The 24,990-nt window shown below is 37.6% G+C and overlaps 2 protein-coding genes across 10 annotated transcripts; one reads left to right on the plus strand and one right to left on the minus strand.

Moving 5' to 3' along the window:
- Positions 1-335: 335 nt before the first annotated feature.
- LOC111326392 (origin recognition complex subunit 6-like) lies at positions 336-12,343 on the minus strand. 6 transcript variants are annotated; one of them, XM_088755085.1, is made up of 9 exons: positions 12,191-12,334; positions 11,404-11,503; positions 6,776-8,532; positions 6,244-6,555; positions 4,962-5,125; positions 3,419-3,499; positions 2,891-3,009; positions 1,441-1,509; positions 336-875 (listed from the first exon to the last, which is right to left on the minus strand). In XM_088755085.1, the coding sequence occupies exons 4-9, from the start codon at positions 6,430-6,432 to the stop codon at positions 721-723; spliced, it is 777 nt and encodes a 258-aa protein (XP_088611211.1). In that variant the 5' UTR covers positions 6,433-6,555; positions 6,776-8,532; positions 11,404-11,503; positions 12,191-12,334; the 3' UTR covers positions 336-720. The 6 variants fall into 6 exon arrangements, with proteins under 6 accessions (XP_088611211.1, XP_088611212.1, XP_088611214.1 ...); XM_088755086.1 differs by having other exon boundaries at positions 11,404-11,490; positions 12,191-12,319; XM_088755088.1 differs by lacking the exons at positions 6,244-6,555; positions 6,776-8,532 and having other exon boundaries at positions 11,404-11,561; positions 12,191-12,343.
- Positions 9,778-23,060, plus strand: LOC111326177 (heat shock factor protein 1). Of its 4 annotated transcripts, none has more exons than XM_088755079.1 (14): positions 9,778-9,866; positions 14,164-14,336; positions 14,498-14,606; positions 15,853-15,977; positions 16,795-16,910; positions 17,135-17,210; positions 17,550-17,608; positions 17,955-18,069; positions 18,685-18,745; positions 18,877-19,008; positions 19,338-19,461; positions 21,042-21,186; positions 21,530-21,602; positions 21,990-23,060. In XM_088755079.1, the coding sequence occupies exons 2-14, from the start codon at positions 14,214-14,216 to the stop codon at positions 22,163-22,165; spliced, it is 1,434 nt and encodes a 477-aa protein (XP_088611205.1). In that variant the 5' UTR covers positions 9,778-9,866; positions 14,164-14,213; the 3' UTR covers positions 22,166-23,060. The 4 variants fall into 4 exon arrangements, with proteins under 4 accessions (XP_088611205.1, XP_022785885.2, XP_088611204.1 ...); XM_022930150.2 differs by having other exon boundaries at positions 9,780-9,866; positions 19,338-19,533; XM_088755078.1 differs by lacking the exon at positions 9,778-9,866 and having other exon boundaries at positions 13,926-14,336; positions 19,338-19,533.
- The last annotated feature ends 1,930 nt before the right edge of the window (positions 23,061-24,990 follow it).

Raw genomic sequence — 24,990 nt, forward strand, 5'->3', positions numbered from 1 at the left:
TAACCACTTATGGGATCATCCCTTTATTTGCTTAAACCAACCACAAATAAGACATTTTGGGATTTTTTTTCTTTGGTCGCGAGGACACGAGCTTAGTTTGTGAAGAAATCTTACTGGCTGAATATGTAAGCCTCTTCTTTACATAGAACTCTTCATTTCCTTTTCTTTAAGTCATTACAGTGGTAGATCTAGGGGAGCGACCCATCCCCGTCCCCCCTTATTTTGGGTAAAAAAGTAAAAAATCGCCAAAGGAAGAAGAACCGGCAGGTGTACACACACATAAATACCGCTGATATCTGTCAGTGGCAGTTAAAGTGAAACGCTTATGACAACTCTTTATGCTCAAAAGGCAAGAATAAGGTAAACTTTTATTCGCCAAAGAATGCGTGAAAGCAACTCTAGCTAACCTTTTTCTCACTCATACCTGAAAAATTTATCATCTCAGCATGTTTGTGGACTGAAAACTGCGATCATACCCCAATTCTGGCCGACCGATCGATTTCTCGCGCACAACCAGCGGAAAAGTTCAAGCTGAAAAAGCCAGTCGTTTGAAAATTGTACAGCAGAGAATGTACTCAAAACCAGGAAAGACACTTTGATGCGAACGATTGTGCTTCGGCCGAAGTCTTCATTTGATGAAGAAGGAACAAAGGAAACGATATAACGATATTATACTTTATACATTCTATTAAGACACCATGGTCAGAAAAATACACAACACTATGAGTTATCCTTGTCTGTACTTTTCTTGTCTTGGGACTGTATGGCTTTGGTTGCCGATTCCAGTATTCTTCTTTTCCACTCTTCATACTCTCTGTCATCAGAGTCTGTACCTTCATCGTCCTCCTTTGATTTTTTGGATGAGCTAGATTTATCTACAAAAGAGAACGTCCCATATGAACCAGGATCATGTTTATTGTAGGTCGACACTCAAGCCATTGAGATTTCTTCACAAACTAAGCTCATGTCCTCCTCAAAACCAATTTTTAAATCACTAGTTATTATATATAAGCTATTACCTAATTTCCTAAGTTTCTGATAAATGTTTCTAGGTTAGATTAATGAAATACTATGCATACTATAAGCGTTTCAACCATTTGTACATATCTTTTTTGCCCTGTGTTTATTATTTTGGTGTTTTCTTTTTTAGTGTGTGTGCAGTGTGTACGGTGTGTACGGTGTGTGCGGTGTGTGCGGTGTGTGTGTATGTGTGTGTGTGTGTGTGTGTGTGTGTGTGTGTGTGTGTGTGTGTGTGTGTGTGTGTGTGTGTGTGTGTGTGTGTGGTGTGGTGTGGTGTTGGGGGGGGGGGGGGAGTGGTGGAAGAAGAGGAGACAATCCAATCAGAAAATTGAAGCTTTATTAGGGCATAAATGATAATTCCGGATGTATAGATATTACACATTTCACTATTTAGAGCATGACCACTAAGATTACACCAACCTTCCACTATTTCATTGACTCTCTGTAGAAGTCCATAGCCTCTTTTGGAAGTCTTCCTCTTACTTTCAGCTTGATCAAAAGTAATATTTATATGAGAGAAAATGTTAGAAATGTTGGTATAATTTTATTCCCTTTTCAATTCACTCACAGGGTCACATGTTGTATACTGCTATTTTTTACCAAGTTCCTTATGTGATTCCATACCTGTTTTGCGATTTTTGCTTACAAATCTTAAAACAGTTTGTTAATTAATTCAATACTTTCTTAATTAAGGAAGTGGCTTATAATCTCCACAGGACAACATCCACACGGTCTTGGAAGGAACCAGAAGGATATTTTCATGCTTTTTCTGACAAGATGCCAGAAATCTATATATTAAATATAGATCTGAAATGATTTTTTTTTTTTTTATTCTTGGTTTAAAAATCTGATAGAGAAATCAATTACACTTCTCTCCTAGATTACGACTAACATCTAATTTCTCCTCACAATGTCACCGCCGAAGCAAACATTAAGGTCAGGAGAATAAAGGAAATGATCACCATCTATAGAAGCTCTTGATTGTTAAACAAATTCTTCTTGTCAGCAGCTCAGGAAATGTGTAGAGTACAGTATGGAGAATATGCTTACTGTTGTTAGGGTGAAACAAATGATTGTCAAATGAAGAGAGTTGAAAAATGTCTTTGCAAAAAGGGTTAGACAAAGAAAAGAGTCAATCTTCTTGGATGAATGCTTTATTCACCAAAAGTTAACACTTTCACAACTAAGATCTTTTTGGTAATCCTTCCTACTGTGTGACACACAATTCTCATGATGTTGTTTGGAGAATTTAGTATTGGATCAACTAATGATGTCCTGATTGCTATTTCTCTTTATTTCTCACATCTCAGTTTCTGGAAAACACTGTATTGATATTGTAAGGAAAAATTCCATCTTCCATTGGTCACTCATGGGAGTTAAAGTGTTAACTTAACTTATAACCCACCCATTAATTTTGGCGCGATTTTACTGGTTACTTTATGTCACGTGGTGCAAAATCACAGGACAGTTATCACACAATAACCCCCGTCCGCATCGATATTTGTCCTCCGATTTTTTCTGTGAAAAAGAAACATAGTCAACACAAGAGTCAACTTTTCCATTCTCCTATTTACAAGGAAGGAAACCAAACTCTTTTTTTTTGCTTGCTTGTGTCAATCACACGCATTCACCATGAGATCACCACTGGTTTTTTTTACTGTGTTTTTACGCGCAGTTTAATTGCGATGTGAAAATTAATGGAAGGGTTATAAAATAAATAAACCCTGTTCTGGCTTGATTTAGAACAGCATATACAAGCAAAATTTGGTCTTCTCTCATACAATTATGTCGCTTAACTGACACTTGATTATAAACTGTGCCACCCAAATTCATTATAACTATCATGCAAACTGTTCATAGCAAGTCTCACCAGCTTCTAGCATATCTGGTATTTTCTCCATCTTCTTGAACAAACTGTCAAATGTTGACCTTTTGCAGGTTCCCAGAACACTCAATAACTTTGTCTTGTCTATCTTGATTTTCTTATACCTAAAGAAAAATTACCAAGTAAGATTCAATAGAGTCAGAGTTTGAATTACATATTTTTACCACAATTGGCAGTAATATCACTATCTGAATGGTCAATTTGCCACTGTCAATAAGAATACAGACAAGGCTGCTCAAAGCGACATGTCACACAACATGTCACAGAATGAAGGAATAATAGTAATTGAGGTCAATATAGTGGTAAATTAAAACAAATCAACAATGGTTTAGCACAGTCTACACTCTTATCAACAAAGATATTTGTCATCACAGTTAGTGGTCAAAATTTGTTGCAGACTCACTTGACAGCACCTCATGTGCACAGACCATGCCAAATCACTGTTGATTTGTCAATTAGATGGCAAGAAAAAAAAACAACAACAACTGACTGAATCAGTTTTGAGACAATTACCTGCAAGCTGTATAAAGTGCAGCTGCTTTAAATATTGGGTGACTCACATCTTCAACTTCTTGTACAAACTCCTGTTTATAACTATGAGAAATTATTAAGACAACGTACCGGTGTGTATAAGAGCGCTAGGATTGGTTACTGTAAGTTCAATTCCACCCTGGCTAATATTAAAACAAAAATTAAAAGTACAGTATTACAGAGGCTTGGGAAATAATGGAACTCAAAGGTGGCAAAGAAATATTACAAAATGAACTGAGCTGACAATAAACCACACAAGATATTAGAATGGAAAGAAACATGAAAACAATTGACAGTTAAGTAAGGAATTCAATGAGAGTGTAACCCATAATGATCAATAATGGTTTTGGAAAAGCTGGAAACTCTCTGTTTGTTTTAAAGGGCAGCACCCTTTCAGCTCTAAGCTTGCTTTTCCTCAAATGTTCTCTACTTTTTATTCATCCCATTTCCATTCATACCCGATCCATTCATCCCTATCCATCATCTCCCTTCCCCTCCCCCCTAAAATATATCTCCACCATTCTTAACTCCAACATTTCCAAGAATTCATTTATTTAGTATTTCTCTTAACTGTCTGTTATACAATTCCTATGACATTGTTTCCAAGAATTTGGTATTGGATCAACTAATAATCCCCTTGTTGATATTCTTCTTTTGTTCTTATTACTTGTCTGCTTGATATTGTATTGATATTGCAAGGAGAAATTATGTCTTGGTCACTTGTGGGGGTTGAAGAGGTTAATGAGCCAACAAATATTTCTTTATTGTAACATGAGTATTTTTAGAACAAACTTTAATTCTGACAAATTAGTATAAGATTTCTGTCATTACAAACTTCAAGAGAACAGCAGAATTTTTAGGGTGACACAGAGATGGTATTAGCTAGGTTACATTCCATTTTTTTTTCTTCCAAAAAAAAACCAGAACATATTATATAATATAACCTTAAATTGAACTTTCATATAATAAATTATTGGGCTCTCCTAGTGTAAGAAATTTGAAACAGAGTAAAACGTCTAGATGCAATTTTAAAACCTTGTCCCTAAATTACAGACACTTCTTCTTAAGCCCACAACACACCTGGCAATTATATTTGCTGATCAAGGCTAATTTGATCAAAGCGATAAGCAATTTTATATGCCAATCATGCTATCAGCAAAAATCACAATCCACCTCTGGATTTTTGAAAATCACCACAAGTGGCTTTTAAAACTGCCAAGGTGCGTCACCCGCTTAACTGGTTTAAATTTGTAATATTGACCAGGGGTACAATGGGGGACAAATGACACCAAACACATTGGTATTTAACCCTTTTGATTTCTAAGAGTGATAATCATCTGATTTCTTCCTACAATATCACTCACAAATCAAACATTAAGGTCATGAGAATAACAAAAATGATCACAGATTCAAGAAACTCTGAATTGTAAGACAAATTCTCCTTGTAGATACCATACAAAATGTAAAGAAAACAGTATAGAGAACATGAATACTGATGAAAGGGTGTAAAGAGCAAAGTATGCACCTTTGGTGGATTTGCTGTGCCAGGTCTGAAGCCTCCATGCAACCAAATTGTACAGCAAGATCTTTGATAGTAAACTCCTTTTGTTTTCCCAACAGACACTCAATTGCTTTAAAAGCATGGATGTAACCTTTCTTGGTCATTCCAGAAAGCTGAATTGCAACATTCTATGATAAAAAATCAAGAGGGTGAGAGACTTGTACTCAACTGATGCTGATAATTTGTGAAGATTTTCACATTATGTATACTAAGAGCTCTAGTTGATACAATGTACCTCTTAATAAACCAGTTCAATGTCCATATTGTAAGTTACTCAGAGAATAATATGTGAGCAAAAGGCGTAGGCCATAAATCAGACCAAAATAAAACAGGCTCTGTAACATACAGTATGAACTGTAAAAAGGAAGTTAGTAAGATATTGATTATCTATCTGGGTTCAAATAGAGGGGGAAGATATCAATCCAAACAAACCTTTGAATCCAGTGGGCTGTACAGCCTTTTTATCGCATAAAACAAAGAGATTCCATGTTGCCGTGGGTCTGTGCAAGAATATATCACAGAAGACGTCAAAACGCGGTAAGAACATCTCAGTGGCACACTCAGATGCACATCAAGTACCACCGTGACATCATCTGTGATCTATTATTGAACAGATGCACTGCAGTATCCAAACAATTTTCTAAAGAGTTGATTTATACATCAGTAGATGGCTGGCTGACAGCTGATTTGATATAAAATCAACACTCTCTTGTAAGCAGACACCCTCAGGAATTTAAAAAACATGTCTGTTGGTAGAGCAGTCTAACTACAGGAATTGTTCTCATTAGCAGACACCAGAGAAAAATAGGGGGAATGTCCACTTACTAGAGATTGTCATGTTAGACTCTTATTTACCAGTATGTCAAACGAATGGACAGCTAGTTTTCCTGCAGACAAATGGAGACTTGGCAATGTCAATCCCCACTGTTCCATTGCTGTCAGAGCATATTTTTATTGATTTGCAAATTCAAGACAAATTTTATTTCCAAACACCTTATTTGACCAGTTTTAAGTTCTATGTTGCAGGATTAGTCTTCTTGTATATCAACAAACATTAGTGGAAGAAACTGTCCAAAAAGTTGAGTGAAACAATTAGGAGATAAACTAGTACGTATAAATTCACCTTTACATATTCAAACTGAAAGAGGTGAAAACAAAATGAGTTGCACCCAGTTGCTAGCGACGGACATGCGTTTTTAGTTGCAGATTAATAGATTGAAGCATGTTATATCTACCGGTACCTTACCCTATTCGTTGGAATTTGTGAATTGTTCGCTGCGATCTCCAGACAAATCACAGATTTAGAAACACTTGTTAAATTCAAAGAGCAACCACGAACATTCATCAATCGCTCCAGCTCGGCAGCTTTCTTCAAGACATCTAATTTTGTTATTCCAAGTCTCTTTGACACAGATCGAAGCGTTTCATTCTCCATTTAGTCTTCCTGATAGAAACTTTCGCGGCAAAAGTAGCACACTAGTGCTACGTCTATCCTCGAGTGAAAAACGCTAGTACTTAGTTTCCTCTCCGCAACCAAGGGATATTTAATTTTTTTTCACTGTTTTTAAAAAAAAATTAAAAATTTAAGTGTTTTTGATTTGGGTATACCTTTAAGCAGGTTACGCTTAATCGAGTAAGTTAAATCAATACCATAATTCTTGATTAATGTTGACGTAAAAGAAATACTCTCGTATCAATTATCACCAACAAGTCAGATACAAGATCAGAGCCACCTTGAATCACAGAGTTGGTGCTGAGCGTTTAAAAGTAGCTCTTACCTCATTCCAAGGTGTCTTGTTTGACTCAACAGTGCATTTAAACATATCTGATGAGACGATTAGCATTCAAAACTGAACTAGGGAAGCCTGGAAGAGTAGATAGGCTGTCGCTAAACCCTTGAGCCCCATACGTGATTGGAATCAGGTAGCTTTTCCTCACAATTTCAATACAATATCTTTTAGGCAAGTGATGAGAATAGACTTCTTTTCAGCAAAAAGCTGTTGACGAGATATAATTCCTAATTCTCTGTACTAATCGTGACACTGAAATATGTGACAGTTAGAAAGGAGAATTACGAATCAGATCTTCGGAAGAAGAAATAAGAATTTTTAGTCACCATTGGTAAGGATAAAGAAGAGTTATACCGTTCACTTAGTAAGGTGTGTTTGTGAAGGAGATTATCAAGACAATTTCACCGATGATTTCCCAGTTTTCACTTTTATTTTACAAAACCATCAGTTTCAAGGGGGTACTAGCTAGCCCAGAACTGATTTGGTTACAGTAAAATTATTGACAAATTATATCGAACTTAAAGTCAAAGAAATTCACTCTGTTTTTTCACAGAACAAATAAATCTTTATTTACTTTGTTGGTTACCATGAATAACAATGCGATGCTTCTTGTGCTAAGTTGTAGGACTAAAATGATGTGTTATACAGCAATGAATGGAATACAAACTTGACTGAAACTGGCTGAGAAAATAAGCACTTAAACTGGCGCTATATAAACAAGAGAACACAATCTTAAAAAAGGAAAGAATCTTCAGACGTTAACAAACGATTGAAATCATGACCGACTGAAATAAAGTTTATCTCACCTCCTTCTCAGTCCATCTTCCAAGAATTCATCACAGGCAACTCAATTAACATACACACTGTGACAAAGATTATCATACCTAGATATATGTTCGATAACTATTATTCTTCTATATGTCAGTTTTAATGTTAAATGGGGAATGAAAAAAAACCTAAAACCAGATATGAAACAAGTCTTATAACAAGTATTTGTCTGCAGAAAAACGATGTTATATCCTTGAAGCCTCCACATGATGTATCGGACGTTTTTCTTTGTAAAAAGTACCGTTAATTCTCTTTGTCGTCATGAATCTGGCTTGAACTCACTCATCACTCAGTTCCATGTTAAGCCTAACATGTAATCAGGTAGTGTTCATGTTCCGTATGAAAATTGTGGTACGTAACTTAAGTTCTATGGGAAGGAACTAGACTGAGTTGTGTGAGGTTATCAGTAATTTGGCGTGAAAAGATATTCTTCAGCAGTCATAATCTCGTGGCATCTTTTGTTGAGGAGTAAGCCCATCTTTCACAGGCCGTTTTACAGTAAAAGGAGGGTTTCCACAACCTTTTCTGTAAGCGGCTGGAGATGGCGTAATAGGTGACTGTGTTATGAAAAGCCGGAGGCCTTGGGGCGAAACACGAGAACCTGCCCTGTGCTTGCAGGTTAAACAGAACTTGATAAAAGGTCTGATTTGTGGTCCGTCGTACACGGCCGCCGAAAACCGGTTTTCATGGAAGCCCCTGGGTAAAATCGTGGTAAAGTAGCCAACTCACTACAACATAGCTTCTACATAGCGACTTTGCCAGTTTGCATTTGTGCTGAGACTCACTTCAAGATGGCAGGCTGAAACAGGTCGCAGCATCTTCGCTCCAGAACTTGGATTTCGAGTTTAGTCTTTCTTTGTAATTTCATGTTTGAGTTACAATTACCAGCCTTTCCAAATGCTGTACAAAAACTGAAACTATTATGGAAAAATATTTCAGTAACAGCTGAGAAGAAATCAATTAGTACCCTCGTGTGGAATTGTTTTCTGATCCTTTTAGTTTTGTTACGAAATGAAGTACACCCTAGATAGATTCTGGGAAATTCTTTAGAAAATATTTGAAGGTGTAGTCTGATCGTCCAGGTGAGTGTAGTCCTGAGAAGGACTGTTGTCGGTGGTAGTGACTGACGTTTCGACAACCTGTGCGGCGGAAGTCATCATCAGAGTCAAGTGAATGATTGTTGTCAGTCTTTCTACTGACAACAATCATTCACTTGACTCTGATGATGACTTCCGCCGCACAGGTTGTCGAAACGTCAGTCACTACCACCGACTACAGTCCTTCTCAGGACTACACTCACCCGGACGATCAGACTACACCTTCACATGTTACCCCCGGGTTCAAGCCATTTACTGCATTAGAAAATATTGTTCTTGCATCCTACGTTTAATTTCAAACATATTTATTACCCAAAACTAATCTGTTTATCAACCGTTAAATAAGGGTTTTTTTAATGATATTTATAACCTAGCCAAGGTCATTCGCTTCTTCTTCCATTTTTATATTTCCGCTGATACCAAGTTTTTAATATGCTGCGTTAAAACCCGTTTTCCTAAAGGTTAAGACCCCAAACAAACTCACAATGCACAGAATGGTCTTCGTAGATTTATATATAAATGGATTTGGGAACTCGGTTCTTTGCTGAATAGTGTGTTCATCGTAAAAGCAAGCGTGTCTGAAAGTTCGAGGCATTTTGTGTACATCACGACCTTTTAGGCAGCTGCAGAAATCCTGATTGTTTGGCGGCGCTTATAACACAAGGGGAATAAATTTAGAGACAAGTGCGGCAAGAATGATACAAACTGGACCGCGAATCTTTTTAGCAAGTATCGGAATTCACGCAAATGATTGAATGAGGTTGTTCTTTTGAAATAGGTACCGTTCTCTTCATTTTAGTCTAAGAGTTTTGAATTGTGCTTCGCATCCTACTTGTAAAAACGCAGAGACCTGAAGTTTTAATGTTTCACCAAAGCGATGAAAACTACCTTACATTTTAACTTTATCACTGCAAGCAATTTCACTTATTAACTTGAACATACCATGAGTCATCAACTGTTTAACAGAGGTTGCTTTAAAAAAGAAGCCCTTCATGTTTCAGGTGAGTAGCATCAATTAACCCCCAGACTCTTTACTGCGTCTGCGTCACATTAGTGTGATAGCGTGTATGCTGGCTAGCGTCGTGTACGTGTAGGCAACGAGACACAGATTGTTCTAGAGCGCACGAGGGGACAGAAGTCACTTTACTCGCTAGGTAAGTATCATTTATGCGGCCTCGGAGAGATAACACCTGAAATTTTCCGATTAGAAGTGTATACTTGTAATTTTGAGCGACAGCGGCATGTACTAGCCGCACGGAACTAAAACACTGCAGCAAAATCGTGTAAAACATCCAAACATACCGCAGTCTTACAAACCGATCGCTCTCCCCTGTATGTAAGGCCTCGCTAAATTTCGACCGTTCATTACAAAGACTCAGTTAAGGCTAACCTATTACCAAAATCTCATCAGGGATGCTTTGAAGCAGCTCGTAGCTAACGAATTCAAGTGCTTAAGCGGTCATCACTGGAAGAGAGAAAAGTACAATTGCAAGGGGCCGGGATTTGTCGTCTGGGAGAAGACATCTAACACTAATACACACATAGCGAAGAACTCCGGATACAAAATTCGAATGCTCCATCGAAGCGAAATCGACGAGGCAAATATTTGACAACTCCCTGCTAAACTTGCAGAACACAGTTGGCTTCATTTTAGTCGCTTCGAGTTCAAGTATAATTTTCGACAGAGTTCTTATTATCTCATTAAGAATCATTCAGTTTACGACATTCTTCCACAAAATCAAACACAGCTCGGTTGCATCTTCGAATCTCAGTCAGACTTACAGCAAGTTTAGCTGGCAGACGTATATGTTTACTCCCTTATTATAACAGCATGGAAAATTATAAGATCTTATCGAATAGAACACAATTTGATACGGTGCTCACTGAGACGATCACGGTTACTCTCGCACAAGGAAACAAAGACATACGCGAAAGAAAGAGATTTTTTTTTCCGGAATCTGTCGCACAATACATCGTGAAGCAATAACGAACTCAAAATCTTTTAAGAGTAAAGTCCCATCGAGCAAGAGCCTCTTAAAACCCTCAAACGTTCTAAATATAGCCTGCGACACACCTTAAGCTTCGAGCTTCGAATAAAACCACGCATAACAGTGCTCCAAAACGACTACAAAAAAGCATTAACGCACAGGGCCTCCGGGCTTTTTTTTTTTTTTTTTTTTCTGCTCGGCATCTATGAAAAAATCTCGTATTAAAGGCGGAATTTTAGCTTAAGGAGGAAGGTAAACGAAAAGTCCTTTGATGCACCCTACTCATTGTTCATGCATGAATTATTCATAGCAAACTATCCCTCTGAGCTCCAAATCAAACTTCTCCGGTATTTTAAACGCAGGATAACCCTCCTAAATATGAACAACAATCTGATCGACTTTAGCGAAACAGCGAGCGACTTTGAAAGCCTCTTTGTTATGATAGGTTAGGGCTATACACTCTCAAGTCTGCGTACTAAAAATACACGAATCAGTCAAAACAAGTTTAGCCGGGTAGTTCTCACTTCACAAACAGGAATGTATTTATCATCATCGGTTAGCCTAGAAACTATGGTTTACTCTTTAAAAAACATCCCTTTTCAAACTTTGTGAAATAAAGATTATATCAAATGTATACAGACATATAATACGTTTAGTTTACTGTGAGCTCTCAAACTCTCCTCAATAAGAAATTAAGGCTCACCTCAAGTTCCTGATAGGAGTATACAAGAAGCAGGGATGTCACCCCTTCCTTCGGTTCTTGTGGAGTTGAAGCCAGTAACCTGTGCCCCTGGAAAGTTAAACTGCTACACATGTCAAAATACTCTTGTTAACTTGGGTTTGTGCTTCTGTCCATGTGACCTAACAATGCAAGGTTTACTTGTGTAGTCCAGTAGAATGATGATGAGAAAAATTAGCTGATTTTAGGCTCCCTTACCGAAGAGGCTTTCGCATTTTCAATTCAGTAAGATAAAAAAAAAATTTTGAAGGAGAAAATAACCATCCGGTCCATACATGATACTGGACCCGCTAAAATAGTTGACCAACACTCGTACTGCAATTTACACAGAGCATCCAGTAGTTCTTTTGATAATCTACACAAATTTTAATTTGGACCTTGCTAAATAACTTCAGCCAATTTTGTCAGGCTTAAATATACATGTAAATCAATTTAATTGTTTACAAAGTTTTGACCGATACCTGAAAAAAAAAAAACGATTACTCCCTCCTAACCGTAATCCATGGCTAGTCATATATGGTTGCTGCACATCAGCGTTACTATAGCGAATAACACGCGAGAGTTTGTTTTCACGTCGCGAATAAATCACGTTTGTAAATATCCACCTCAAAGATAGCATCGTGTACGTGAGTACCGCACCTCTGATGACAAATCGTGCTTGTATGAAATAAAAAATATCCCCTTATCTACGGGTTCGATTTCAAAATCAATGGGCACATGGGCCACCGTATGGCCTTTGAGAAGCACTCACCTCTCATGTTCTTTGGGTCGACTCGCGCACTGCAAATTCTAACAAATTATCTCCGCGTGTACATTCTGCCAACTGTTGGCAAAGAGTTGCTGTTCATATTATGAAAAATCAGAAGCACCCCGCAAAATCTCGAAGATTTTATAAAATGATTAGGATAATTACGTAACAGTTGTGACGTTTTCGTGTCCAAACATACGCGCCCACTCTAAAGATAGGATAACAGAGAAACTTCTCGCAACAGGTACAGTTATCTTAAGACATTTTTTAACCGTATCGTCGGTAATTTATTTTTAAAGTCTTTAGAAATATACTATGTGTAATAAAATATCAAATTTAAAAGGGAAAAAGTCTGGAAATTTTGAGTGGAAAATGTTTACATAGACGTGCTTTCGAGCGCAACGTACTTTCCATCTTGTTGGGTCATTCATAAATTTGTCGCTTGTAGTAATCTGATTTAAGAAAGCACTTTAAATTGAAGTTTTCCGACAAAATGTTAGATAGACGTTTCGATTTAAGCTAATTTTTCCCAAATTTATTTGTCGATCGAGGAAGTCAGATCACCTGACATCCAAAGTAAAAAGGCGTTTCTAAGCTAACAGAATTCGTAACAAACTGTTAGTTTTTTAATGTCATTATTCAATCGACCATTTCACATTTCGCCTTTATTTAATTTCCAGACAGTATTGACACATATTCATCTACAATACGTATGATGCACGAATGTCACAAATGTGATGAATACTTTTTTGACTGTCAAAAATATGTTGAAAACCACCTTACTTTCGAATTCATGTCGATTTAGTCCCGAAATGCTTTGTAATATTTTTCAATCGTACGATGTTTTTCGTTCGACAAAAACACTTCTTATCGATTAACCTTTCACGCTGTTACTCATCAACTGTATGACGTAGTTTTCGGAAGAGTTCGACTGACAGAAAACGTTCTAGAACGTTCTGTTAACAACAACACGCGTTACGAGGGGCGATGAACGTTCGAGAACCTTCGGCTTGCGTGACTTACGAAGTTAGCTATTATATCGCGGTGTTTATTTCACTTCCGGAAAGAATTGTGCAAATTTGCATAATACCGTGATAAAACCCCGTTCTGTATTGGTGTTTGATTTTAATCGTAAAAAAAGAGAAAAACATTTTCCAGAATACACTTACAGAATTTACACCCAATTTTTTTTCGTGACTGAAAATGGATGTTTTTGTTATTCGTTGATAATGGGGACGTTAGAAATTGGAACACTAGCCTTTCACAAAACCGGGGATTATTTTAATTTATTTGATAAGTTTCCTTTCACTTCAGTGACAATATTGAATACATTGACATTATCACAAGGAATTTCTCGCGTGACAGAGTTGAACAGAGCGATTGTGCACGACTCAGACCAGAGAAAAACAGTAGTGGCGAGGAAGGGACATTTTACTTATTACACCTTCTGGAAAAGCACTTTTCCCCATCAATCTTCTGGAAAATCAAGACATTTTTATGGCCTCAACTCTTCTGAAAGTCAACAAACTCTTTGCAAATTTATGTTAAATATGTAGATTCAGATACATTCTCTGGAACACTCAGTGACGGGAAAACGTGGGCCGAGGACAGTGTAGAACGTTCTCGATCCAGACCGTTTGATTATTTGCCCCTCTGTTCTCATGACAACCAGCCCCAATGACGTCAACTAAGGCACCCGCCTAGGTCACAGACTGAACCGTAGTTTTAGAAAGATTCTTTGGCCGATTTAGACTAGAAGATTTGAATTTCTAAATATAGAACATCAATTGACATTTCACATTCACCGCAATGCTGCGGAAAAGCTGTTTACTTCTCTGAAGGTCAAAGACGCCCACTGTGAACCGTCCCAGGCCCCAGCGTACTGGGAAGTCTCAGGGGATATAAAGCTTGCGCGCGGGGGATTGAGGAATATGGCTGATCTGTGAACCGCCTGATAAGTTACGCTTGTTTTTCAGCACGTAACCTGCGAGAAAGCTTTATTGTCTGGTGTGATTTTAGAAAAGAAATGCCGATGAAGACTGGAGACGGAGATTCGAGTGGTATTCCATCTAATGTCCCGGCTTTTTTGGTGAAATTGTGGAAGTTGGTTGAAGATCCACAATATGAAGAACACATTTCGTGGAACAAGGTGGAAAATCTTTCTTTCACTACAATCGCTTCGCGACAAATTCTTTGGCTTATTTACCACAGATCTCTACCCGATACTCTTGCAACGAGTAAATAAAATCCTTTTCCTCGATAATTGAGGCTTAAACGAAGATTTCGACCTTACGATTTTTTTCCTTGTAGAATGGAACCGGATTTCTGGTACACGATCAAGCTACTTTTGCACGCGAGATACTTCCAAAGTATTTCAAACACAACAACTTTGCAAGCTTCGTCCGCCAGCTGAATATGTGTAAGTACCATATGTTTAAAAATAATTCACTGGGTCTTGTGGCTTTTGATTATCTTCCTGTATTCAAGAGTTTCGGTTTTCAAGGTTTGATAGTTTCAGCATCCTCAACATACATCGATTTCGAGTTACTACGTATACCTTAATATCCATGAAGAATCTTGCGAACAGCTTGCGGCCCACTTTTAGATTTCTTTGAAATAGAATCTGAGCTATTACCTTTATTCAAAAGAATGTGCGTAATGTGTGAATTTGTATTCCTATTATTTTCCCTGTATTTATTACGGCGTGGGCGAAGACGCAGAGTTATGCTTAGCTACTTACATGAAGGTAGCTTTCCGGTTTAATTGATTGATAGCTTCTAACAGAGTTTGATCAATTTCTGTGCCTACGTGTTTGTACTTTCTAGGATTTTTCCGCTTTTGCTTATGTGAATCTCAGGTGCAATAGTAAAATGTTTACAGGAAATAACAATGCATAACATTTGTATGGTAGGCAACGTCGATTTGGGGTTGAAATTGATCGTGCCAATGTACGAAATGCACAAGGTTTCCCCTACAACAAGAGGTTCGCCTAGGCTGCCTTTTCAAAATCTTTTCAGTTAGCTATAAGTCGATGCAATTATTTTTTCAAAAAATATGATACTGACCTTTCTGTTCAGTCTGTTCATAGGGTTGTTTTTTTTTTTCCTCGTTTTCAAACAAAAGCAGATCTGAAGAAATTTCTTGGGTCCGAAATCGATTGATTTTCTTTATGAATGTACTTTCAGTTTGTTGTATTTCGTAATTGGGAGTGAAACCTAAATAGTTATGTGGACTATGCCTTGAACAATTATTTGAAGTGAACATTTTCTCAGTACCTACCAAATCAGCACATGCACAAAGCCCACCTCTTGTTTCCTCCCTTAACAGTTAAATAATTGCTATTCTTAGAGAGAAACTAAACTTTCCAAGGGGGTTCAAGAATGTTGTCAGGTAAATGGAAGAACAAATTTTGACATTCTTGTTATTAGCTTTTCAGCTCATCAGTTCCCCGTGCTCTTCTAAGAAAAACAGAAAATACTACAGCATTCAAGTTTAAGAGTTCAGTCTAGATTGGTCGTTCAAAGTAGATTGTTTACTTCAGCTGCATAAACTTAATGAGGTTTGCACAATATTGAAATGGCTGTAGCACATGGTAGGTTGCATAATCAAAATTGCCACACCTGACTAGATGATTAATTGTTATTTTTGTGTTAAATTTTGATCAGATGGATTCCGTAAAGTAATTGGTGCTGAACAAGGAGGTCTTAGATCTGAGAAAGACGAATGGGAATTTTTCAATAACAATTTCAACAAATATCATCCTGAATTACTTGAGAATGTCAAAAGAAAGGTTTGTACAAACTTGAAGAGGTGGTTTGTTTTCCCTGTAATTTTTTACCTTAATTTGCATAAACCCTAGAGAGTACATGCGAGGTACTTGACTGATATTTGTGGAGGTTGTAAGCTCTTAACTGGGTTGTTGCCTGGAGCCTTGTTCCCAAGGCTCTTGTCCAGAGTTTGATTCAATGATACAGCCACCACAGTACTAACTGAGTTGCAGGCACCACTAGAAAATCTACAATGATTTTTTGAAGTGTCCTTCATATTAAACTTTTTTCCTGTCCAATGAATATGACTTTTCCAATTTAGGCTTTTAAGGTCTGAGATTGGTTGGATATTTTGTGAATTAGCTTTAAGAGCAAGCAGACAGGTTTCTTTGTGATGAGGTGTTCTCTGTTGAGTTTGTTTGTTAGTTCACCAGCTATAAAAAACAGACAAGCTAGCAAAGGTTGTAATTTTGCTTAGACAGGTATTTCACTGATTCAGGTAGCCAGTGCTACAGAAATGTGTGGCTGGGAAAAATGCTTGCTGCTTGTGCTGTTGGTTCAATTTGAAACAATACTATTGTGATTATTTACACGAGTTTCACCCTCAAAGTATGAGTACTAGCAGTTTCTTGTGTTATTGAATGAACAGTGTGGTTTTCAATGTCAATCAAATTTGTGTTAATCAGGTATATTTGAATCAATGTTCACTAGGGCTACCGTCAGCTAGCTTTTGTGCCAACTGCTTTTAGACAATTTGAGAGAACTTCTCAATGATATCCACACATAGTCAGAAGCCTTGTTAACTAGGAGATAATTACATTTGTTGCATTTATTCTGTAGGCAACACCCGAGGAAAAGAAAATGAAGTCTGAGGATGTGTCTAAAGTGCTAAATGATGTTCAAGATATGAAAGGGAGACAAGATGAAATGACAGTGAAACTTGATCAGATTAAGAGGTGACCATCTGATCACTATTTTTCTAGCAGCAACAGGAATTTCTTGTGAACATAGTGCTAATAACTTGCTGGAAATAAATTGCTGTATATGTTACTGAAATAATTACAAGTCTAGCAGCTTTAGAGATAAGCAAATTATCTCCTTTAGCTTGTTTTACAAACAAGTACTATAATAGAGGTAGTTAAGTGATGATACAAACATTGTTTCTCTTTCCTGTTTACAGAGAAAATGTTACATTGTGGAATGAGCTGGTAGAGTTGCGACAAAAACATCAAAGGCAACAGCAGATTGTAAACAAGGTGAGGAGAGGGACTGAAAAAACGAGTCAAGAATTGATTAAAAAACAATTGTTGTTTGTTGTTGTTTATTATTTTACAGAACATTACAAGCAAATTTACACAACCCACGTATAGCATTAGCTAGTCTTGGCAGGTATTAGAAATAAATAAGTAAATACTACACATTGCAAGCTAAAAAAGTTTGATTACCACAATAAACTAAAGAGATTTTACAATAAACTAAAGAGATTCCATTACTACAATATTACTACAATTTAAATTTTAAGAAGAGATGTTTATTACCTTGTCTGTTTATAAGCTATTGTGATGTTTGATAATGTATAGGATTTTAAATTGCAGTTGTTCCAGTATTTGATGCGACTAATTTATCAAAATGACAAGCTGGCAAACCGCAAACGGTAAGTATTATTTTTGGTGCCTTAACCCGGGTGTTAAAGTTCATTCACATTTCGTATTTTCCCAATTAGGTTCCATTATGCATGGAAAGTTTTGCTTTTTGTTGGTCATTCACAATTCTTACCACATACAGATATTACAATTATAGATATTTTTTTAAGACCAGCTCTTACCTTTGAAGTTAGTATCTAATGCAACTCACCTGAGTTCTCTTTAGATGTGCTGTAGAACATCACACTAAAAAGTAGGAAGGCTTAAGATTTTGCTCCTTTTGGGGAAAACTTTTTTTTTTCTTCCACTGACATTTTTGCAAATGATTAACTTCAATCTTTCATCTGCTCCTTGCAGACTGATGTTACAAGACAGCACAGAAGAGCAGTCATCGAAGAGAGGAAGATACGAGTACAGAGATGCATCAGGTCCCAGCAGTGGCCAGCCACCACCAAGTTATTCTGCTCAAAGAGTGAGTTTTTGATGAAGAAGGAAATCTTTTGTCAAGTTTTCAGAGGGAACATTTGTCAGCCCCTTTGATTTCACAAATGTTTATGTCAACATTCATGTACTTTATACATCTCAGTCTGTAACCAAAGATAATTTTTTTTAAGGGGACTGTGGAGAATTACAGCCCATTAAAAAACTATTTTAGCTTCTCTTTTTGTCTCAGGCAGGTAGGCAGGTTGTAATTATTTATCCTGAGCCTAAAAGGCTTGATAATGCTACTGGAGTCCACTGGCATGTTTGTTCTGAAAATTTTTAGATTTAATGTTTTCACAGATCTGTTTTCTTTCGTATTGTTTTCTGTCAATGTTGATCATACTTTATATTTTCTTCGAATTCATCTGATTTAATTAAACAAATTCAGGAGTTTGATACTGCAATCAGTCTGACAAAGTTTATTTAAAGCCTGTAAAGAGGTTGTCAGCTGATTACAAGCAGTAGGTCTTGTGACAAACCAGCTATTATTGAAAATTTTGATTGAGAATCTATGAAGATTACTACAGAAAGAAATAACTGCAGAAAGTTATCTTGACTTGAAGTTTATTTAATTGATGATTATTATTTTTTTGTGTTCTTTTAGCCGAGCACACAGACACTCACAATATCTGATATCTCAAACACACCTTCCACAAGCATTCCTTGTAAGTTTAAAATTGAATATTGATAAATTTTGTTTTTAACACAACGACAAGCTTATTTACTTGTTTTTAAACTACTATTGTTATTATTGATGTTAACCTCTTTTCCATTGTCTTTTTGTAACCCTTTGAAGCCACTAGTGGGCCATTGATTACTGCTTTACCAGATGAGGACAATATCTCACATGCTAGACCAGTTGTCAGATTTCCAGAGGAATCTGTACCATCCTCACAGCCTATTGTGTCCAGTCCTGTGTCATCAGCAGGTAATTAATTAACAGAAAATACTGTACCCCTAGAGTCTGAGGAACATACACACTGAAGCCTTAATTTCCTTTACAGCGTCACTCTCAAAGGAAACATAAAGGTCACAAGAATAAAGGAAATGATCACCTAGTAAAGAAGCTCCTGATTGTGAAACAAATTCTCCTTGTTAGCACCTTTTAAAATGTATGGAGAACAATATGGAGAATATGCATACTGATGTTAGGGTGTAAATGGTCAAGGTTAAGGTTAAAGCTTCAATTCAAAATGATCAATTCTATCTGAAGTCAAAAAGTCTTTAGGTCATTTTTGTTTCGTTTTTCTTTTTCAGCACCAACATACCCACAAGCTTCAGTGGTACAGCCATGTTTTTCAACAGGCGTGGTGACTTTTCCAGAGGAGCAGAATCAGACAACTGTTGTTCACCCAACTCATGTCATGGAACCTTCTCAACCGTACGATGAGCACAATTTAAGAAATATTCCTTTGATGCGCAGAATTTCTCAGGAAGATATGGGCACAGACAGGTAGTGTCATTTTGTAGATCCACTGACGAGATTTTTATTATTACAGTGTTTTGAATACCGTAATGATAAATAATTGAATCAATGGCTAGGTAGATCAGAAAGTTTTTACAAATGAACAAAGGTTCTGTGATCATTAGAGTATATGCCAACTCTCTAAGATATAAAACAAATCCCCCTGTCTGCTTTTAGCATTTGCTAAATCTCCCTCCATAAAAAATTGTGGATATTTTTTTTCATGTGAGAGGGGAAATCATGTAAATTTACCTCCAATAAAAAATGGGGTCTTCTTCCATTGACAGATATTTGTATCCTGGTCAATTATTTACATCTATTTTGATGACTTCAGCTTGTGGGAAAGGCTCAGAGTGGGATGTGATCCAAAATCAATCATCTCAGTAGTGCTCAACCTTTATTGGAGAGGATTTTGTAGAATTGTTGAGGTCACATTGCTGTATTTCAAATTTTTTTAAGTTGCTGCCTGAACAGGCGATAAAAAAGCACTCTTTTATTATAGACAGTTTACCATGCCTTTGTGATTTTAGCAGCTAAATCTGAGTGATATTGCATCAGAGCTCAAAGTGATATTGCTCAAAGCTCTTTAACTTCTACCCACTAGTATTACTGATTATCCAGTTAATATAGCAGCCTTGTAAGGATGATAATGTAGAAAGATAATGTCACCACAACTGTTGTAATTATTTATCATAACTATGTTGAAGAATGATGATAAATGATTGAACAAGTGACATTTAGGGCAGACAGTTCCTCTATTAAACTTTACGTTTAAATGATACCAATTGTGGCTTTGAAGATAATACAAAAGGTTGAAGAATGATCCTAGCTTAGGACCACTTTTCTGGGGAGATTTCATTATCGAATGAAAAAAAGCAAAGTAATGTTGGCCATAATCAATTTGTCAGGCATGTTGGTAATTCTTTGTTGTAGGCATTTAGCAAACATCTCTTTAATATGGAGGCTTTTTCAGGAAGATAATCAATTCAGTGAGGTATAGTCGTGTTTAAAGACTACTTTCACGCATTATAAAGAAAATACTTTGATCTCATGGAAAAAATGTAGATTGTAGACACTAAAAGCACTTAGCCTGTAGTACTTTCAAACCACTTTTACGCGCACTTGCACAAAGCTGGCCAGTTTATAAGGAAAGAAACCAATGAAGATTCGAACTGAGAGCTTGGGATATTGGTAGATGTCATAAACTAACCAATCACAATGCTCTTATACTCGAGAGCTCTCATATCTCCCCCTTTTATTTCGTTTAAGAACAATTGTGAGACATTACATTACATTAGAATAGCATTCTCTAGCAAACGAGTTTGTTTCATTAAGTACAAAGCTTTGATCAATGTGGAAAGTTCTTTACTTTCTTTATCCGTCTCGGTAGACTCTGTAAGGATAACATTCTGATAACTGTAAACTTTACTTGAATAATACTAACAGTTCCAGAAAAGTTGCTCTCTGCCAACCAAATGGTTTTTCTTTGTTTGCAGAAATTTCATCGGTGAACAAGTGGATTACAACTCACAGATGCTTGAAAATATTCAATACCAGCTTGCAAATCACCCAATGATCTTGGATAATAGCTTATTTTATGATGTTTTTGGCCACGAAGGAGCGCCAGGAGCCCCAGGGCAGGTACTGGAAGTCCACTGATATAAATTGTAGTTAGAAGTCAAAAATTTTACCGCAGCTCAATGTAAGAGCTACGAGCCACGAGATCCCAAGGGCATTGGTTTCACGTTTCCAAATTCGTATCATCTACCAAATAACTCCCTCTTTGTAAAATATTCGTTTTCCACTTTTGTTGATGTTCTGCAATTGGAACAGAAAATTGCAATCATTAATTCCAAGCAGAAATTCCAGTCATCTCGTATCGCGGAGGTTTGTCTCAGTAAAAGTCGGTAAATACAGGGCCAATAACATCTCCGTGCGTCATTGTCTTATTTCCTACTTCATGTGTTTGTTTTTTTGCTTTTAGGATCCACTGGATGTCTTGGCAGACCGAGCGGCTGCCAGCCCTCTTCCTGGAGTTGGACAAAGTTCGTCTCATGGTATAAAACGTTTATTTATTCATTTCTTAAACATTTCCAGGTTTGGAAAGTACAGGAAACTGGATTGGGCCTTGAAGTTCGCGTCGAGAAACGATGAAATCTTCTTCGCAATCTTATTTGAAAAGTGGACCTGTTTTGTACTTTCTGCAGCAGGCATTTTGTTTCGCAATACTCAAAATGATTGCCGTTGTAGTCAGGTTTCTACTGACTACCGTGAGTTTGAGGATGACTGTAAAATATTGTTTCGGTGGGAACAGACTTCAGTGAAAACCAGGAATGAACTAGTATGGCTAAGGATGGACAAGATTAAAACGTTGGGACCAAAAATTATTTGAAGTATTGATATTCAGTTCACCTTGACTCTAACAAAACCTGTTTCTTTCACAGGGGGCCATGAACTGGTTCAGTATGGCGTACAAGGGTCTGGGGCTGGTAGCACTTCCCAGCGTGGACACCCTAGGCCTAGGGATCACGAAGACCTGTACGTGCGAAGAGACTGGGGCCAAGGACAGCAAGCGCAACAACAGCCCGGGCATGACGTTCAGCATTTCTTTAGTGGCTGAACTCTTCAGGATGAACTCTTCTAGTTCAAGATTTTATTTGACGATGGTTGAAACATTTGTCTTAGCATTGTTTTATACACTTACTACGCGCGACAGTTCTCTAAAATTCGATTAGATATGAGATTTTGTCGCTTTTAGAGTTTAAAGAAAATTGCTAAGTCGACGTCAGCCGTAACCAGCACGGAACCGTTCAGAGAATGGGTCGTGCGAATGTATGTTTTATTAACCAGTTAGACGTAACAGTAAAGTGGAGATGGTGTTTGATGGAATGAGTGGGAAAAGGCGCAGAGCCGAGCCACGTGCGCGGGAAAAAAGCGGCCGGTGGCAAGCGCGGGAAAAAGGCGTCCGGTGGCAAGTGCGGGAAAACGGCGACCGGAGGCAACTGTGGGAAACGGCGGCCGGTGGCAAGCGCGGGAAACAGTGGCCGATGGCAAGCGCGGGAAAAGCTGGTCAAGCACTTGACGATTGTTTTGGGTTTCACTCCTGTCTGGCTGAGATGATCTCAGTAGAGGAACAAACAGCAAACACAATCCTCCTTAAAGTCGCTTGGAGGAGCGTTGTCAATTGTGTATCGCAGTGGACATTTTTGCAGTATTGAATGATAATATAGAGAACTAGCGAGTGTTACTCAGATATAACCAATATAGTCAAATTCGAAAGTAATAAGTAGATAACGTATTAAACTAAGACACGGTATCGACGAAACTTAATTGTACATTATATAACGTACAGACTTTTTTTAAAATTCCGCGGGAGGTAATAAGCTGCTTTAATATACACAGAAGGGTTAGGATTTTAAATGATTTAAAGAATTCAATTTGTAAGAAAGTGGTGCAGACTACTAACTTAAAAGCAAAATATGAAATGATTAAATAATAAAGTGAACAAATGATTACTGATTGCCTTTTGTGTTAAGACTAATATTTGAGGCATTCAAGAGGGCATTTTGATTGCGTGTCATAAACCCAAAACAAGAGAACATTTCCACCTGGGCCCAGTTGTATAAAAGACGGATAACACGATCCAACGTATAAATTATTATCCGGCGAATAGGTGTTTGCAAAACATATAGCGTTCACACAGGATAGAGTTTTATTCTGGGGGTAGCGTTATCCAACCTTTGAACAACGGGGACCTGTTAAAATCGACGGAGAGTATCACAGAAAGTTATTTAGACTTAGAGCGCGGGCTCATTTGTTGGTAAGTGGGCCCCCCAATTACTTTGGTAGGTACGTTTTATGTCCCAATAGATAAAATTTCATTTACTTAACATACATAAGATGTCCTAACACTACATTTACATGATACGTTCGTTTAATACAGAGCTATATACAGCTTTATAGGGCTATATACAGCTATATTAGGCTATACACGGCTATATACAGCTATACACAGCTAAACACGGCTATATTTGGCTAAATACAGTTATATAGGGCTATACATGGCTATATACAGCTATATAGGGTTATACAGGGCTATACACAGCTATACACGGCTATATTCAGCTATATAGGGCTATATACAGCTTTATGGGGCTATACAGAGCTATCATTCAGCTATACAAAGCTATTCAGAGCTATACAAAGCTATACACAGCTATACAAGACCACAGCTATACACGGCTATACACAGCTATGCACGAATATACTCAGCTACACAGAGCTAAACACAGCTATACAGAGCTATATACAGCTATACAGCGCTATACACAGCTATACCGAGCTAAATACAGCTATACAGGGCTAGACACAGCTATACGGAGCTATACACAGCTATAAAGGGCTATACAGAACTATACAGAGCTATATAGAGCTATACAGGGCTATGCTCAGCTATATAGGGCTATGCACAGCTATACACAGCTGTACAGGGCTATACATAGCTATACCGAGCTATACAGGGCTATACACAGCTATACAGGGCTATACACAGCTATACATGGCTATACACTGCTATAAAGGGCTATACACTACTATTCAGGGCTCTACACAGCTATACACAGTTATACAGAGCCATACATAGCTATACGGGGCTCTACACAGTTATATAGAGCTATACACAGCTATACATAGCTATACAGAGCTATATAGAGCTATACACAGCTATTCACAGCTATACACAGTTATACACAGCTATACGAGGTTATACACAGCTATACGAGGCTACGCACAGCTCTACACGGCTATACACAGCTATACACTATACCTGAGCTTAACACAGCTATACAGGGCTATATACAGCTATACAGCGCTATACACAGCTGTACCGAGCTATATACAGCTATACACAGCTATACCGAGCTATGCACTGCTATAAAGGGCTATACACAGCTATACAGAGCGATACAGGGTTATGTTCAGCTATACAGGGCTATGCATAGCTATACACCGCTATACACAGCTATACATAGCTATAAACAGCTGTACAAGGACATACATAGCTATACACAGCTGTACAGGGCTATACACAGCTTTACACAGCCATACACAGCTATACAGGACTATATTCGATTATACAGGGCTATACACAGCTATACACAGCTATACAGGGCTATACACAGCTATACGGGGCCATACACAGCTATACGGGGCTATACACAGCTATACAGGGCTATACACAGCTATACAGGGCTAAACACAGCTATACGGGGCTATAACCAGCTATACAGAGGTCTACACAGCTATACAAGGCAATACACAGCTATACACGGCTAGTATACACAGCTATACACAGCTATACATGGCTATACACAGCTATACACAGCTATACACAGCTATACAGGGCTATACACAGCTATACAGGGCTATACACAGCTAGACAGGGCT

This window comes from Stylophora pistillata, chromosome 3, assembly GCF_964205215.1.
Source record: "Stylophora pistillata chromosome 3, jaStyPist1.2, whole genome shotgun sequence".
Classification (NCBI taxonomy): domain Eukaryota; kingdom Metazoa; phylum Cnidaria; class Anthozoa; order Scleractinia; family Pocilloporidae; genus Stylophora; species Stylophora pistillata.

What these genes read in the sequence shown, in the direction of transcription:
- LOC111326392 (XM_088755085.1), bottom strand. Translation starts at nt 6,432, where the DNA reads ATGGAGAATGAAACGCTTCGATCTGTGTCAAAGAGACTTGGAATAACA. An exon ending in GCACTTTATACAGCTTGCAG is followed by an intron (nt 3,010 to 3,418) that starts GTAATTGTCTCA and finishes ATTTTTCTTTAG; the next exon opens with GTATAAGAAAATCAAGATAG. An exon ending in AGTCAATGAAATAGTGGAAG is followed by an intron (nt 876 to 1,440) that starts GTTGGTGTAATC and finishes TCTCTTTTGTAG; the next exon opens with ATAAATCTAGCTCATCCAAA.
- LOC111326177 (XM_022930150.2), top strand. Translation starts at nt 14,214, where the DNA reads ATGCCGATGAAGACTGGAGACGGAGATTCGAGTGGTATTCCATCTAAT. An exon ending in AACACATTTCGTGGAACAAG is followed by an intron (nt 14,337 to 14,497) that starts GTGGAAAATCTT and finishes TTTTCCTTGTAG; the next exon opens with AATGGAACCGGATTTCTGGT. An exon ending in TGGACAAAGTTCGTCTCATG is followed by an intron (nt 21,603 to 21,989) that starts GTATAAAACGTT and finishes TTTCTTTCACAG; the next exon opens with GGGGCCATGAACTGGTTCAG.